The following is a 17,811-nucleotide window of genomic DNA, read 5'->3' as shown; positions in this document are numbered from 1 at the left end:
CCTGAGCTGCCTAGGAGACAAGATCAGTTAATTTCTCTTTTCACTTGATTTATCTCCAGCTGCCAGAGGACAGATAGTTTTTGAACAAGTATGATAATCTTTAGTTAGTGTTCGAGAAGTAGAGAACTTATAAATTACTGAGGTTAAGTGAGATTAATCATAAACTTTAGTACACACAATATAAAARTTAGATATCTAGAAAGACCTAGTTGTCCACTGATTATAAAGAAACCCAAGGGCAATTCATCCATCCTTATTCCATTCTTAAACAGTTGTCTGAATTGAGTTTGGAGATGCTCATTTCTCTCCATTGATTAGGAAGAGCGTTGGTAGTACTTCATGTTGGAAGGAATTAGATGACATTTTTTCTTTGTATTTTAACAAGTCATGAAGACCCTTTGCATTTTGACCCTGATGCCTCATTTTTGTTCAGAGAAAGTTTCTTTTTGCCTCCTATCACTTCAGTCAGGGCACTTTTGAGCTTGCTCAGAATCATTTGTTCAGATACCTAACTTCATACTCCAGAATGGGGATGCTCAGGAGACTTTTTTTTTTGATTTTTTTTTTTTGGTGTATCGATGTGCTAGTAGCTAATCTGAATCTCTGATAGTTAGGCACAAAAATTTTGTGCTGCAGTCCATACATTGGTGAAATAGTTGGTGTAAATGTTGTAGTATGTGCCTGTTAGTATTAACTGAGTTACAGGAGATGTTGCTTTATGTTGGATCTGTATCCCAGAGGAAAATCTGGGTGATTGAATCTCTTCTGGAAAGACTCACTTACCAGAGCCAAATATTGAGCTGTTTTGTCTGTGTTCAACTATAAGCACCTTGTCCTTGGATCTCAGCCATTTGTTATGTGAATTCATGGAAAGTGATATGGCCCAGATTTATTCCACCTAATTTTAGGCACATGTCGAGTATACCTCGCTTTGGCCTTGATACTTTTATCTTAAAAAAGATGCTGAATATAATTTGACATGCTCTTGGGACCTTGAGATATCCAGGTAGGGCGGATAAGTATGACAGAGGACCTGCAGAACAGCCTCACTCATCTGGATCGGCATCTGGAGGCGTGATGGGATGCACTAGAACACCCCCAGTGTTGTTGTATTCTGTGTTTAGACAACTGAATCATAGCCCTAGTGTTTTGTGCTACGAGGTGGGCTTTGCCCCAAACTGTGGGACCTGTAGAATGGAAGGGGGAAGGCACCACTTCATCTTCTTCTGTTTTATGAATGGCACCTAAATCCTCCTTGGAATCTGTATAAAAATGTCACACTGTTTTATTCCTTAAACTAATCCTTTCAACATTTTTTTTGTTTATACTGTGATTGAGTCTTATCACCATAATTATCATATATTCATGAATAGTTTTAGTTGATGTGAAATTTCTTTTTTTTTTCCCCTTTTTTTTTTCCCTCTGGAATGGCATTTTTACTACTGTCTATTCCAGTCTTTTATTCAGCTCCCGAGACTAAAGCTGCAAAAAGAGAACCTGTCCAGCAAAGTTCTGAGACTGCTGTGATTGCAATGACATAGCTTATAAGCTGACTTCACAGGAGGATAAATATGATGGCACTGACAATTTTAGACCTGCTAGTACATAGACACGAAGACTTAAGAGGTCACAAAGCTTCTGTTGTTCCTTGGGGGATGAAAACATTTCCAAATGAGTGGACACACTGCTATCATCTGTATCTTAAAACTGCTTTTGGCTGATTAAACTGAAGCCTTCTAACATATAATTGCAAGATACTGGAGATTTATTTCTGCACTAAGAAGCCCTATTAAGTTAGCTGATTTTGAAAACAAGCTGCCTCCTCCTCAGATTGATGTTAGGAAAATGCACAAGACCTGTAAATTTTTGTTATATAAAAAGCAGACTTCTGACGACATAAAAGCCTCTCGTGTTCTTAGCAGCCCTGAAGAGTAATCATATATACAGAGCATATGCAGGCATGCAGAAGGCCTCACCCCTCCTTCTTGTGTTGTYGAAACATAAGTAGACCCTAAGAGTTGATCCTGTCAATACATACAGCCTGTCTACTCTGTGCAGAGGCATGTCAAACAATCTAGCTCCAATACATCCATGCACTGCAATGCAGCGCTGCATGGATGGTATACATCAGTATATCTTTCACTTGGATCCAATTTGAATGCTTGGCATAATACCTCTAGCACTTCAGCTTTCATATCATGTCCTATATAGTTACCCTATATGTGTCTGTAACTGTGTTAAACGTGCTATAAGTGYTTTCAAAATCAGGTTCATATTACTTTACTTAAGCCATCTTAAACTTCAAGTTTGTTTAGTTCATGGCAATGGTTGTAAAGTGTTGACATAAAAAACGACTTTCCTGCTGGGGTAGGAATCATTTAGAAATCCTACTGCACTATATTGGCAAAATACTCCTGCACCAACATGCTTACTTGGTCCTTCTTAAGTAAGACAAAGAAGTGACTGTATGTGTGGGGGTGACTGGTTTTTGGAAGCAAATATCTTTAAGCTGTGAGAGAGATGCCAAGAAAAGCATCTTTATCGTGAGTAGTAGTTCAAGGAGTAATTTGATAAGGAGACTTGTCCAAAAATGAATTTATGTTTACCAGGAGCTTTTATTGCCGCCCAGAAAGAGTTGTGACTGTTAGAACACAGCTTAAGAAAAAGCCTGTCATCACTCCATCTACATGACTTGTACGAGGGTGGATGCAGCCCCAGTGTGAATAGAATACATGAAACGGCTTCTCCTTCTCTTTGGATATTGAGGCAAATTCCCATACATCAGGGTAGCCCCAAGGGACATAGCTATGTGGTTGGGGAAGAAGATGACCCACAATAACCGATGTATGTACAGATGGTATACACATTAAGAGTTTGAGAGCCTACTCCTGAATAATAGATAACCATGCCCAAAGAAGTGGCTGGCCAGATTTCTTTAAGTCAGCTTAATCAACAGATCCTTTTTAGGATGATGAAGGAAGATACTTAAGTGCATAGATTTGTAGTAATGAGCCAATATTGCAAACAAACAAACAAAAACCCCAACATGCATTGTTCAACTTGCATCTAACTTCAGAATCTCAGCTTGTAAGGGTGGTTAATTAGAGCGTGCAGGGCTGCATGCCCTGGAAGGTTGGTAGTTACAGCTTCCCAGCTCCTTTCTGTAAAGTGGATTTGCAGTGTCTCAAAATAGCAACTTGGTAACTACTCTGTATCTCAAAATGAAATGACCCATCCTTTTTGATTTGGTACTGGAACAGCAAATGCTTCTTCCGGGGCACGAGGAATTTTTGTCTCCTCTTCTGATTAATGTAGTTTAATTAGCATTTTTATTGAATACCTTGATTAGATTATGATCCTGGCATTAGGCTTTAAAATGTCTTTGCTTCTTCAAAGTATACCTGAAACTCAATGGCATGACTTGACACATTTTATATGGAAATAGGATATATTAATTGTATATATTCTGGCTAAAACTTTAACTTACTAGAAGCTTAGCACAGGGTCAACCTGTACAATATAAATCCTACAAACAGCCTGATTTCAGGTGAAATTGCCCAGACTGAATCTCCTTCCCCTTCCACAAACACACATCATTGATCCCATTGCAGTTAAAGGCATCTGTCCAAGAGGCAATCACAGTGTGACAGTTAGGAGTCAGAGAAAACAGATTTAGGTCCTTCTTCTGTTTTTAATAATACTCTGCTGTGTTGTTAATAATCTRTCACAGTAATTGTCAAACTGTTGGTCATCAGCCCTTCACTGTGTGGGAGCTGCATCCTGTCTGGGTGTCTCTGACCAGGATGCTGGAAGGTGTTGAGCAATGGAGGCCGTGGAGATGACTCCTGCAGCTGCATACTCCTGGCTGCTGCCCAGATTCCCCTGACTCCTTCAGATCCTATGCTGTACTCTTCTGCAGAGCTAGTGTCCACTGGATTGGAGCAGTATGGGTTATATGGGAGACACCTCCAGGTTTCTGCAAGCAGCAGACTAGTGAAGAGATGGTCTGGGAGCAAGGTGGGCTATGTCACAAACCTGACAGACACATAAGACCTAAGAGCCCATATTTAAAGAGAGAAAAAGAAATTTTTCAGTTCAGGAGTTGCTTGGTTTTTCTATTTGTGGAATATTGTTGCAAATGAGACATTTAAACTAACACTGAGTGATTACAAAATATGATTCCCACAGTATTCTGTGGGATTTTGCTTTACCATGCTGTCATTGAAACGTAGACAAAGCAGTTATCAAATGAATCCATGAAAGAAAATAATGTTTTTCACAATAATTATGCAATGAGTGTGAGATTTCTCATATCACTTAGGATGATGTTACCTAGTCTGAATGATTCTTTTATAATGCTAATGTTAAAGTGCCTGTAGTCAATGAAGGTTATGTGTTTTATAAAGGAAATTGTAAACCATTGCATGAATTATGTCAAACAAAATGTTTTCGCTTTAGATTAGCAGGCAAAGTTAAGCAGATAGTGAGTGAAATGTGATTTGCACTGATCACTATGCTTAAAAAGTGTTAAAAAAGGTATGTGCATCACAAATTCTGACTATATGAGGATATCTGTTTAATATTAGAAGAGTGAAGACACCATTTATAAACTTGTATGGCATGGAGCTTTCTGCAAGGTTATTTGAACTACCTGAGGCAGAATTAATTACAGATATGTTATAATCATGTAAGTTGGGGTGCAGTTACCTGCTAGTGAAGCTATATTGATTTTGGAACCCATGTTAGTTTCTTGTCACGRTACCGTGCTCCTCTGGGTAAAGGCACCAGCTTTCCGAGAGCTTGTTTGGGACTGCTGGACACTCTGCTCTGTCATTGTATAGATGCACCTGCAAGTCTCTGTGGATCCACCAGTTTTGTAATAAGATGATCTTAGGTTGCCATAGTTGAGTCTTCCTCTGATCCCTCTACATGCAAATGCGGTCTACTTTCTCTTTGGCAGAGATATACATCCTGTTCTAACTTCACCTGTGCCTACAGGAGTTGCTGCCCCTTCAGATCTACTAGCTGAGATGATAACATTATGACTTCCTTGCCCATTTCAGTTAGTACATGCTGAGTTAGCCACGGTCTGATAGTTCATAGCTAGAAGAGGCTGATGCAGGAAATCTCTCCAGCTAGCACAATAAGAACTGGAAGAAGAGTTTCTCTGGTCACATGTACCTTGTCTGCACATCATGATGATATATTTTTCTTTACCCCATGAGGAGCAGTCATGAATTTGTAAGGTGGTTACTACTTTGTTCCAGTTTTCTTTTGCTAGTTGTTAAAGGTAAAATATGATGAAATTGCCAGTAATGTAGCTTTGCTCTGTGCTGTGTAYGTATGTAAGCAGTTAAGACACTGAATTAATTTCACCTAGCTGTAGACACCTCATAGAGGCTATTCTCTGACAAGCATTTCTTTTGGAGACAGTATTGACTTCAGCAGGCTCACCTTTCTGCTTCTGTTTTCTGCTTCTCCATCCCTCTCTTAATAGCCCTGATACAACTGGGTACCAACTTCCTGGTAAATGGGACTGAGGATCTCTTCCATGTTTTAAAAAAAAACAAAAACAAAAAACAAAAAACAAAGGGTCTTTTTAACACAGATCAGATCACTGATCTGATTTACTATGCAGTCTTGCTGGTACAGTTGTACCAGTACAGCCAAGAGGCTGGCACAGGGAGGATTAGGGTAAAGCATCATGACGTAGGAAGGTAGCTAGGGTTCCCCTGTAAACTGGAACTGCTGCCAAGAAGGATGTTCAGCAATTTTATTTGGATTGCTAAAGCTATTTAGGTAGGATGAATACAAGCATTGCTGTGCTCTAGCCCTGCAGAAGAGAGTTGTCTTTTTAAATTGCTAAGAAAATGGGAAAACTGAAGGCATCCTCTGAAATCTGTTTTAAGCTGTCTTTATAAAATGTTCTCTGTAAAGAATGCTGTCAGAATGGGTTTGGTTTGATTATATGTAGAGATGAGTATGAGTCAGTCACATGAGCTCTCTTTGTAGTCGGAGACAAACAGGGACAATTCATGTCATTTTAGAGAGGAGGTAAGGTGAACTGTGCCCGTTTTTTCTTTTTTGAGTGGTCTTTCGGTGACTAGGTCAGCTATATATGTCTGTACATAAGAGCATCTTTATTGTGTCTGTGCGGCCCAGGATTCTGTGTCTAAAAGTGCCATAAATAGATGTTAAGGGAGAGTAAGAACAGGGGGAAAGAGCTTATATGCTTGCCCTGACACTCTCCCAGATGTATTTTCAGCTCGGAAACCAGATGTGGTTTCTGATTTAGATGTGATTTAGTAACCTTTGGTGGATTTCTCTTCTGTGAATTTGTGTAATCTCCCTGTAAGACCATGTAAACTTTTAGCATTAAAAACGTCCTTTAGTAAGAATTCCTATTATGTGGTGGCCCCTAAAATTGCACAGGATGAACTCTCTTAGTGACTGAGATGATAACAGTGTGGGAGAAAGATCAAAGATATATTTAATTCCAGGTTCCCTTATGTAATGATACATGTGAATGAGTTGTATGCTTAGTTAGAAAGTTGTATCCTATTGCAAATCAGTTAAAATGTGAGAGCTTGTACACGCATGGACTCTGATGAATAATCCACCAAGCAGAATGAAAATATGTCAGACTAGCAGTGTATATGAAATGCCACATGCTGAATAAAGGAGCTGGGGAGGGAATAGAAGTTTGGGGCCTATGTCATGCCTATGCTGTAATAGTTTAGCATAATATTTGACTGATTTCTTAAGAAAGGGAAACTTGGAAGCCATGGATGGCTATTACCTCTGCTCTGAAAACTTGCTTTGAGGCCTATTCATGTGGGGAGAGTTGTGCACTCAGGAAGAAAATGGACGCTAAGACAATTACATTTTTCACAAAGCCTATGTGCTTGTTTGTTTGTTTAACTCATTGGTGAAAAATTTGCCTAGTCAACAAAAAGAAAAACCTCAGTCCAACCCTCCAAAGCATATAGCTAGGCAAAATATCCTTTTTTTGTAGAAACTCTGTAATTCATACCTCCTAATTCCAGTTCCTTTCTAGTCCTTTGTGTAACACTTTGCAAAAAAAATCACTTGAAAAAGTTGGGTCATGGAAGGGTCTTAAAGTTTGTGTGCAATTCTGTGCATTGCATTTGGAAAGTAAGTGTCCTTTTCCAGTAATGTGATGCATCCAAAGACAGTTCTCACATTAGCCTTTCACTATTATGTTGAGATATTATGTTGGGATAGAGTAGTTGTGCATCTATCTTGAAAAACATACAGATCTTCCCACTCTGATAAGTAATCATTAACACAATTGGAATATTTCTGACAAAGTGCATCACTCTTGAATCTTACTTAGATTTACATTTTTTTCAATAGTTGCAGTTTGTCAAACACCACCATTGTTTACACTGCTCTGCTGTGCTAGGTGAAAATCCAGGACTGCTGCAATTTAGAGAGACTTTCTGACTGAACCTTTAAAAGAGGACTATGCTATTTTTGTTGGGACAAATTTTGAGGTGTAGAAATTATTGCAGTTCTATATATTTATATAGTAGTATACCGATCCATAGCAGCTGAACTGCTTTCTTATTGTATATTAATACTGAATCCTTTTATATTATTTTTCCAGAAGGGCTTGCTTTATGCGAAATGAGTTGGGGAACAGTTTAACTTTTTCAGGTACTCCTAGTTCTGACATATTTAAGCTAATATTATTTTCAGTTTTCATAGACTTAGAGGAAAGTAGGCAGTCTTTATTAATTCTCTCAGATGCTCCTAATCTATTACTGTATGGCCTAGCTATAATGGCAGTTGTTTTTATCAGACGTTTGCTATTATATTTGAGACTGAGCTTGATTGTTCTTGATTATTTTAAAGTAGTGTGAGAAGAGTATTTAATCTCTGTTTTTTACTTTACACAGCAATATCCTATGTTCATTGCTAAAACAATGTGAAAATTTAGAAAATTTTGTAGAGAAATTATGTTGCAAAAGACAATCAAATGAAGACATTTCATTGTTATGTAGTTTTTCACTAGCTATAGGTAGCTAGAGATATACAAGAGCTTTGCTTAGGCTTTAAAAAGGTATTTCTTTGGCAGATCAAGTATTGTCATGTATGTGACTTTTTTATTTACAGCATGTCAGTGTGTTACAGGAGTACTAAGTTTTTAGCTCTATATTCTCTTCCTTTACTTTCAAATATTACAAATATTGATGGGTTTCTTTCAAAAATCATCGCATGCACTTTCCAAAGAGGTAGAGCTTAGATAAAATCTTTTCTTCTAAAAGAGATTTTGGTAATAACAGTAAAATTAGTTTTCTGATAACTGAGCTGGCAACTCATCTGTGGGAAAAACAAAACTGAGGAAGGTGGTTGGCATGTTATTGTTCTACCATTACAGTCTAATTATTGAGGCTCAGTTTCAGCCTTAAATCAAAGGTTCAAGGATAAAAATGTACAGGAAATGTTATTGCAGGGACTCTTATTTATTGACTCTTGAAAGGACTCCTCTTGTGCAGTCTACATTTATGGAGTTTATTTTTGTATCATTGTACCGCGGGAAGAGAGGGTACTTTGCCTCTCTTGGATGAGAAATCAAGGGACAGCAAACGAGCCCCAAGAGCATTCTGTTAGCTGGGTATGGCAGCACATGGAAAGAGTTTCAGACAGTGACAGATTCGAAGTGACTGAAAATGCACGTTGAGCAGATGAAATGTGGCTCTGTGCTCATGGCAAAGTTCCTACTGCTGACTGGCTGGTGGAGAGACTTGTTGCTATGGTTATGAAACCACTAAGCTAAGCAATGAAACAAGCTGTCGAGACAACCATGGCTGATGACTGGAGGAGATTGCTAATCCAGGAAACAGGGTGCTGCCTGGAAAGTCAAAACGATCGCTGTACAATAACATTCAAAAAGATGGAAATATATGCCTGTCTCRGAATGACCTCCAGTTTTGCAAGTGCAACTCGATACTCTTACGTACAGTTAGTTGCTGGAGCAAAATGTTGCCATCCTGAGTCATGCAGAATATTTCTTCAGTTCTGGAATTTGTAGTCATAGAACTAGTAAAAATCCAAATTTTTCAAAAGAGTAAGTTTTTAGGACTTGTAATTGCAGAGGAAAGCTTGGAAACATAGGCTCCAAATAAACCCTGAAGTTTAAAGATGTTACAGTTCTTCYGATTTGAATACAGAAGCTGAATATCTCACCATGTGAAGCAGATCTAAGGATTTTACATACATACTCTATTTCCAGTGCAGGATTATGAATTTCACTCCTGAAACAGGCATTGCACTTTTAAGCATAACTGCTGTGCAGCCACACACGTACAGAGCATATCAAGGAAATAATTTGGGTTTCTTTCTCTGAGGAAACCGTATCAGTAGAGAAGTGGTGTGTGCCCTGGTATGGAGGCCAAACATGACCACAGAGCAGAGCAAGATCCACAACTTCATCTACTCCTGGATTTATCTTGACTTACAGTTTTGAACTTGCTGCATTGACAGTATTGTAAATACTCCTCCTATTGTTGGCTTGAAAGAGAATTGTTATGCAGGCTTTGTAATTAGTATCCATCTTCAAATATAAGCATATGTTCTATTTAATTTATTTTTTTAACTTAAATCTAGAGAGTATTTTTGAATCTGGCCTGAAGTTTTAATGTAAAACTTAAGCTAATCAAGAGGATAAACAAACTAGCTAGAAACTTTGATATAATTTAGTATGGCTAGTCAATTGTATAACACAGTTATTTGTAACTTTATTGTTTTCTGTCTGTATAGCAAAGAAATATTTATTTGTGTTGTTTAGAATGAAATTGAGTTACCATGTTACTGAATTTGGCCAAAATGATACAGGTTGTTAGAACTTCACAAAAATATTAGAGCTGTGAAAAATGGAAGGTGTTTAAAATGTGTGTGCTTCTTTTGGTTTCTTGGAAACCTTGATAACCTGAGTTAATATACAGTACCTTTGTAGCTTAAATGAGAAAGTACTTTTAGTAAAGTAATTGTTTTAGATGCAATACGGCATATTCTGGTTTTGCAGTGTGCTCCATTCCTTTTGAGCCATGCAACTTTGTAGATCTGCTAACTTATTCAGGTTTTCATGTGAGATTCTTTCATCAGTTCTTACCACATGCTGATTATTAACAGGAGTCAGTATGGCCAGTATTTGTGTAGTTGCTCATATTTTTATTTGGAAGTTATGATTCTAGTGTATTTTAGCATTTTGAGATCTTCAGGGAAGTTATAAAAATAAGGCCTGTCTTCATTTTTAAACTTTCAATTGTGTTAGTAAATATTTTAAAGTTACGAACAGGCTCTCTTGCTGCTGTTTTATTTTTTAAAAGTAAGATTTTGTTTGCATGATATTATAGTCCTTCTTTTAAATATTATAGTAGCCATTGTATAGCACAATATATTGTCAGTAATCTAGTTCTGAGAATTGATCAAGACTGAGAAAATCATCTCCAGAAAGATGGACAGTTCTGATCTAATTGTAGACTTTGAAGACTGGGACATATAGTAATTGTGGTTATGTAGTAGAGCATAAACAGCTTCATGCCTCAAAAAATCAAATTTTTAATGTATCCAATTCTTTACCATCAGTAAATCAAACGGACTTTTCATCTTCTTGCTTATTACCTATGTATCCCTGCTTTCCTTTCCATGGCTGGTGCTTTTGCTTTCTTCAGTACACCTTCAATATAAGGTACTCAGGGCAGGTTTTTTTTATGTTCCTAACCATAAGGGGGTTAGAAACTTGCTTTGTTTTTTAAGGGTAGGTGAGCTTCTTATCTGGTCTATGGACAAGCAGAATTGAGGCTTTAAGAAAAAACTACAAATATTATAAAATTGAGAGCTGACTAGCTGGGCTTTTAAATTTAAAATAAAGATCTTAACAACATTGTCTCCTTCTCTAGAGACAACCTACATAGGACAGTTAATGAAATGCAAATCCTTGCATACTGTAGTGATGTTTTACTGTGCTAATCAAGGCAGTCTCGGAATCAAGTTGGAGTAAAATAATATCCATTGTGSAATTTTGTGATTTTATAAATTTTACATTTCTTTTATGTATTTTCTTAGAAGTATGCACTACTTGCTTCCTATGTACTTTTGTATGTTTTTGGCATAGCACAAGACTTCAGTAAGTCTAGTTTTGCTGTCTTTGTTAATATTATAGAAATATTCAGTTGCACTTTGTTTTGATATTTCCATTCCAAACCTCATGAAAACATTTTTCTGTACTTGATTCTAAACAATGGAGCTAACCATAAGTATAAAATGTTAATCCTCTGCTGAAATTTAAATAGACATATAATTCTAGAGTCAGGGATTATTTTAGTCTAATATATCTCTAGAATATATTCGCTTCCTCTTCCATCTTTTTCTGAGACCACATACTTTTTGAAAGAGTAATTTGGAATCTTGTTTGCCATAAATACTAATTATATTCTTACTGTGGGTTCTTGCTTTCATAGTCACAATAACTGTTGCTTTGTGCTTGGTGGGCCTGTTCACAGTGGTTATTGTACAGAGTAATGAATGATGTTTATTTGTGCTGTATGGTTGACCACATCTGAGGGTGAGGACATGCAGGCAGCTAATTGGCCTGGCAAATGATCAGACTGTTACAAAACAGGATCTTGTGTTAGACAGAAGAATAGAATTGCAAGGAGCTATCATCCTTTGCTCCTTATTGATAACTTGTAGTGGAAGTGACAAATGTTAGCTGGGGATATGATATTAAGACTCTATCATGTACATTTCTTTTAGTGAATGCTTCAAATCAGTTAACAACTTTTAGCACTTTGTGAGTGATACTGATCCCTGACTGTTGTGCTAATTAATATTTTGCAGAGTAGTGTTCATTTGTGCTTGCTCTCCTTTTTGTCCTGTAGCACTTGCATACTTGAATTTCAAGCTGATCACTTGAAGGCTTGAGAAGATTAAAATCATGAAAAATGAGAGAATTGCAATAATTCTCTGATGGGGTGATAGCGAAGACCACAATTTACATTTTTATATCTTATTACTCCTTAGCCCCCTCCTACAGAGACTGAGCATTGCTGATGTTTCCCTTCCATTGCAGACTGCTTTGCTCTGGTGTTGAGACTGAACAGTTTCCTTTATTCTAACTTCAGCAGCACTAGTGGGAAGAGTAGGAAAGGCTGGTTATCCCTTACAAACCCAAGAATACCTTTGAGTGGGACAAAGCAAAAGGTTTTGGGGAGGGAATAATATCTTTTGGACAGCTGACAAACTCTTTACCCCCAAAGGCTGGAACCCTGAATTTGAGGACCTGCCAACATGATATACTTCCCTTCTGTTCCCATGGCCACCCACTGTGTTAATGTTAAAAAGAAGAAAGAATAAAGTTCATGTGTCCTCCTAAATCATACTGGTGATGGGGAGATATTTAAAATAGAGAGGGAGTGAATGTTATTTGAATATTATTTGAGTATCTGTGAATGTTTAAAACAACTGGATCAGCAGGTCCAGATAAACAGCATATTTGTGATATGAATTAACCATATATGAGAGACTTAGCTTTTGGCCCCTTCTAGTTTTGAAAGCTGGTTTGCAGCATCTGACACAGCAATGCACCCTGTTTAGCACTGAAGTTATCCCATGGATTTCTAAGTGAGGCATATGTTCCTGCCTCCCTCCTTGGCATCTCTGTGAATAACATAATATCTCTCAGGGCAAAACAGATTCTATCACAAGTAAATTGTGACAGAATCTTTCATTTTTCATCTGTACATACTTGCCTGTGTCTGAGTGGTTTAACTGAAATTTATATTTTAAAATTTTTGCTCTTTCCTTTTACTTATAATGGCTTTGTTTATAATATTTATTTCTTAAGAGCAAGTGGATATTATTATGTGTACATATTTTGCCTTTTGAACATGTTAAAAAATAAGCAAACCAAACTACAGTTTTATTAATTTCTTCCTGAATGGGCTAAGAAAATGTAAATTAAATAAGCCTTTAGCTTTTGCCTTTTGTGAGTTCTCTGTGATGCTGCAGACAGACCAGATGCCTTGAAACTTATTGCAAGTAATCTATAGAAAAAGAGATGCCCTGTTCTATTATTTGGTGGATCCTCAAAAAACAGTGGAAAAAAATTCATGCTTATGTARTCAGGATTTGTGCTGTAAAAAGAAGGAATAATATGGCATGTAGCTTAAAAGATCGCAATGGGATTACAGTTGTTTTTAACACTTGACGGTTAAGCATAATTTACTGTTGTGTCTCTGAACTCTCATAGCTGATAATTCAATTGTGTGATGACTGCTTGCCATGAACAATTTCTTGAAGATCACTGCAAATTTCTTTTGGGAGTTTCTCTATTAACTGTAATGAATAATTTTTACTTCCTGTGTTTCTTTGTGTGTTGACACATAGTGATATAGGAGAATAATATATAAAAAAAATGGTGTATGCACAGAAAAAGGTAAACAAGGCATATTTACTACAAAATTTTTTTGGAACACACTCTTACATGTAAAAGGCTCTGCTAATCCTCTATTTTGTTGCTGAACTTTGGTCACTATTTTCCTTTTGCCATAAGTATGCAAGATATAATAAAGAGGTTATGATTAGATGATTTTTTTCTCTAAAAACATTGTTCTATTTATAACTACAAATCTTTTTTTTCCCCTCTCCCTCACATCTGTAACAGCTAGTCGATGGCGGAACCTCTTCTCTACACCTGTCTCCTTGGCTTTTCCCTATAGTCCTGTTGCAAGACTCACCCCATATACCAATGGCTTTAATAGTCCCAGCTTCTCTAAAACCTCCAGTAAAGCAATACTAACACCTGAACGGACAGGTAATGCTTAACTTTTTATTGCCTTACAGTGCTTACAGAATTGCTTAATTAAATCTAATCTTGCTACCATTTAACTGAAACACACTCTGAAGATGATTGTAATAGACTCTTATCTCAGAGGGAAATTTTTAAAAGATGGCCTAAAATTTGACAATTAACAATTAAGGAGGTTATCTTCTTTGTTGAACAGCATGATATAGTAAAGTGGTGCTCATAAACAGAGCCTAGCTCTCACTGATGGATTACGTGAGAATATGGTTGGCAACAGTGTCAACTAAAACAGTCCCCAGCTTTTTCTGCCCTTCACTGCTCATTCCTACCCCAATGTCCCCCTTCTTTGTATCTGCAGAAACAATTGTGCAGCCATATAGTGAAGTTGCATGGAGAATTTATCTACTATAAAAATAGCCAACAAAAACATGGTTGTTTTTAGTCTGGCTTTATTACAACTATCAAAGATTTATTCTCCTTTTGCCACGAATTTTGAGGGGATACTGAGGAAGTTTAGTTAAAACATAAATATTACTTCCTGTGGGTTGTAAATGGCAGAGTTACTTTTTTTTTTCTTTAGTGCAGGTATCAGGAATCAATTTATGTCTGTGACTTCTCTTAAACTGCAGTGGCAGTAGAGAAAATCTTCTGGGGAAGAGGTATTTAACATTTGATTGTAGGCAGTAGCAGCTGTAGTCCAAGGAAGTTAGCATCCGTGTCACAGTGATCTGCGCACAATCTTCTTTACAGGGCCTGAAATTAGTGCAGAAAGTGCTGTTAAGGTCATTGAGGGTGGGATACAGCTCCAGACTCTGAACACCTAGTGTGGGTGTCTGTGTGTGAGCTAGATGTCTAAGCTTCCCTGTTCAATCGGACATAGTTCAGTTGCCTGAATAAAGGCATCTAATACTGTTTGAGACACCCACAGGTTTGTAGTCTGGCCTTCCACTGCTGCTCCAGAAGAGCACGGGTGTTACTACCTCTGCAAGCCCCAGAGGACTATTGTAACTTGGAAATTTAAAAAAGCAAACACATTCACCCTTTACAATCCTTCCTAAAGCAAAACAACCCTCTGCATTTGCTTTTTTGGGAGAAAGTATCAGAGAACAGCTGAATTTGTGATGAATTTTAGGTGAATGCTTTGCAGTGCTAGAGGTTAGCAGTGCATCTGTGATGTAAGCACAGCTTAAGAACCTTTGTCACAGTGATTCTCATGCTGTAGGCTCAGGGCCTCTGGTGGTCCAAAGGATATTAGAAAGGGATTTACATTTTTATTTGAAGAAGTTTTCTTGAAAGCTGGGTGAACACTAGCTCTTACCACTAATAAAGAATATTGAAAGCACGAGCCTCAGTTCCCCACAGCTCCAGTTCTCTCAGTGGACCTGCACCCATTTAACTAACTAATTTGTACTTTTATTATTATGTGGGAAAAAATTGAATCAAAAGGCCTTTCCCATAGTTAAATCTGTGAAGGAGACATTGTTTCCTTGACTATTGCATAATGCCTAGTTTGGTCTTTGTTGTTATTATCATTTGTTTCTCTGATGATATAAAAAAAAACCTCAGTAAAACCTAGGTGACTGGCTATGATATGTAATCTGAATACTGAACTTCCAGCAGAAGTTGATAACATATACACAGTTACTTAACAGAAAGAACCACAGTCTCATAAGAGGGACTGAAATGCAGATACATTTAGTTTACTATGTTAACCAGTCTGAGCTATCAGAACTGTATTGGGTAAATCATTCATTGTGTGGGCTACACAACACTATTTTGGGAACAGAAGAATTCATGAACCAGTATTGCACTTGCTACATCTCATGAGTATCAAATCCCTTTGCTAATTGTTAGTAGATTGCTCTACACTTCTGAAAGTTTTTATCTATTATATAGAAAATATTTTAAGCTATGGAATCACAAAGGGCAGTTAGCCGCAAATAAAAAATTGCCATACACATTCACAGACTAAAGATTATGTGTTCTTACATAGGTTACACTTCTAGAAGTTCCCCTTTGAGTCCACAGTCATCAATAGACAGTGAACTGAGCACCTCAGAGCTGGAGGATGATTCCATCTCCATGGGATACAAACTGCAGGACCTCACTGATGTTCAAATCATGGCTCGTCTGCAAGAAGAGAGTAGGTGGCTTTTTTCATAAACATTTTCTAAAATAGTCTCAGGAAAATTTCCCATAACAGCCAAAACTGCTAATGTCTGGCCTCAGTCAATTAGATCTTTCTTAAAAAATGTGGCCTCTCGAATGGTAGGTAGAAAAACTCCTTTAACTTTCAAGGAGAAGGTGTGCAAGTTGTTGAGTTCAGGTTAAGGGTATTGGATCTTTTAAAACTTGATACTTATTGATAAATTCCAACTGGTAGCTCCATACCCACTGAGTACATTTAGATTTAGCTGTTTTATAATGTCTTACCATATTAATTAAAATTAGTTTATTTGGGGGGAAGGGAGAAGCTGAAGCATCCTTTTCGTGCATACATTCAATGAAAAAGTTAAAAATAAGCAGTTCTTATTTTTGCTCGTACTTTGGATTGCTCAATTATCAAGTGAATTTTGAAATGAATTCCCTTTTAAATCGTGAATTGGGACATTTAAAGTGAACAGTTTGGTTTGAGACTAATGATTATGCACAAATCTGAGCCCAGAGGCTTGTATGACATAGATTACAGGTTGGCTTGATAGAAATTTATGAAAAATATCTTTATTCATAAATAAAAGACATTTTGCTTAGAAGTCACTGAGACAATAAATGCAGCATCTTTCTGCCTTCCTGTTAGTGCCAAGCAAGACATAAAAGAGGAAATGATGAAATAAAAACAAGAGAAATTCAGAGATGATGACTGAAGGAAACTGCAAGATAATAAGTAACTAAATGTAATAAAGATAAAATGTGAACAAGAAATTATAAAACAGATCTGGCTGGAGCAACCAAACTGAACAGGCCAGAGTCACCATTTGTCAGCAATTGAACTTGCTGAGAATCTGGTAGCACTAGTTATGTTTGCCAGGGAAATTAGCAATTGTGGGACTTTCCAAGATAGCTGCGTTCTCAACTGGCAAATGTGTATGGTCAAAACTTGGAAAATTTCTGATGCTATGTGGAAGTGATAAGAATTTAAAAAATAAATAAATAAATAAATTTTATGACTATCAAAGATGTGAAGTATTATGTTACCTAAATGACAGCTGTACTCTTCTCCTTCAGAGAGAGGCTTAAAAAAGACTTCAAGTACTTAGCCTTTTAAGAAATCAGGTCATCAGTAAAATGGAAGGAAAAATACTGTTTTCCTTCTAATATATCTCAAGTATAATTATTGTATCTCATTTTTGTAATAGCAGTCAGTGCAGAATATTTGAACACATGACAGTTGTTGGCTGTCCGCTTAATCCTTTGGAAAGTGGTAGTATTATGCGTGCATGCAGGCACACTCTCTTCATGTTCATGAATAGAAACTCCCACTTGAAGAGGGGGGAAAAAAGCACATTAAGAAATTTCCATTATGATACCAAAGACATCTGTCAAAGCTGGGTGCTTTTTGTAACTGCATCTTCAGATGCAGTTATTCACAGCTATTCACAAAATTGCTCAGCTCTTGGAAGTACGATGCGTTCCAGGGCTGACTGTGGTGCAGTCTGGGAAAAAAGGGATATACAAGGGCTGTGGGTGCTTGCCTCTCACTTGATCTGAAGCAAACAGGCTCTTTGAGGCAGTGCTAATAGTGGGATAGTTTTCAAAACTTGGTGTTCTGAAAAAAGGGTGGTGAAATACATATGTATCTAACATATGAGAGTGTTACTGCTAAGCCTTTGCCATGATACCAGATGCTACCAGGAGTTAATTCTGGTTCAGAGAAGTTGGAGAGCCAGAATATTTACTTGGAGTTTATGTTTAGCAAATCTCATTGTCTTGTTAGCATTTTGTATAATAGCAATAATTTGGAATAATAATAGACAGAT

At 37.1% G+C, this 17,811-nt stretch overlaps 1 protein-coding gene across 3 annotated transcripts in view; it reads left to right on the top strand.

The window, feature by feature from the left end:
* Window positions 1-17,811, top strand: part of SLAIN1 (SLAIN motif family member 1) — a 48,049-nt gene that overhangs the window by 11,632 nt on the left and 18,606 nt on the right. The window contains exons 2-3 of one of the 3 annotated variants that reach the window (XM_026077471.1): window positions 13,694-13,843; window positions 15,828-15,977. In XM_026077471.1, the coding sequence (XP_025933256.1) occupies window positions 15,917-15,977 (61 nt within the window). In that variant the 5' untranslated portion in view covers window positions 13,694-13,843; window positions 15,828-15,916. Of the gene's footprint in view, window positions 1-13,693; window positions 13,844-15,827; window positions 15,978-17,811 lie in introns of those variants that run through there. The other 2 variants (XM_026077472.1, XM_026077473.1) reach the window with 2 other exon arrangements.

The sequence above is a fragment of the Apteryx rowi genome, unplaced genomic scaffold (genome assembly GCF_003343035.1).
Source record: "Apteryx rowi isolate R43461 unplaced genomic scaffold, aptRow1 scaffold_453, whole genome shotgun sequence".
NCBI lineage: Eukaryota > Metazoa > Chordata > Aves > Apterygiformes > Apterygidae > Apteryx > Apteryx rowi.
This window is presented reverse-complemented; position numbering and strand designations above follow the sequence as displayed.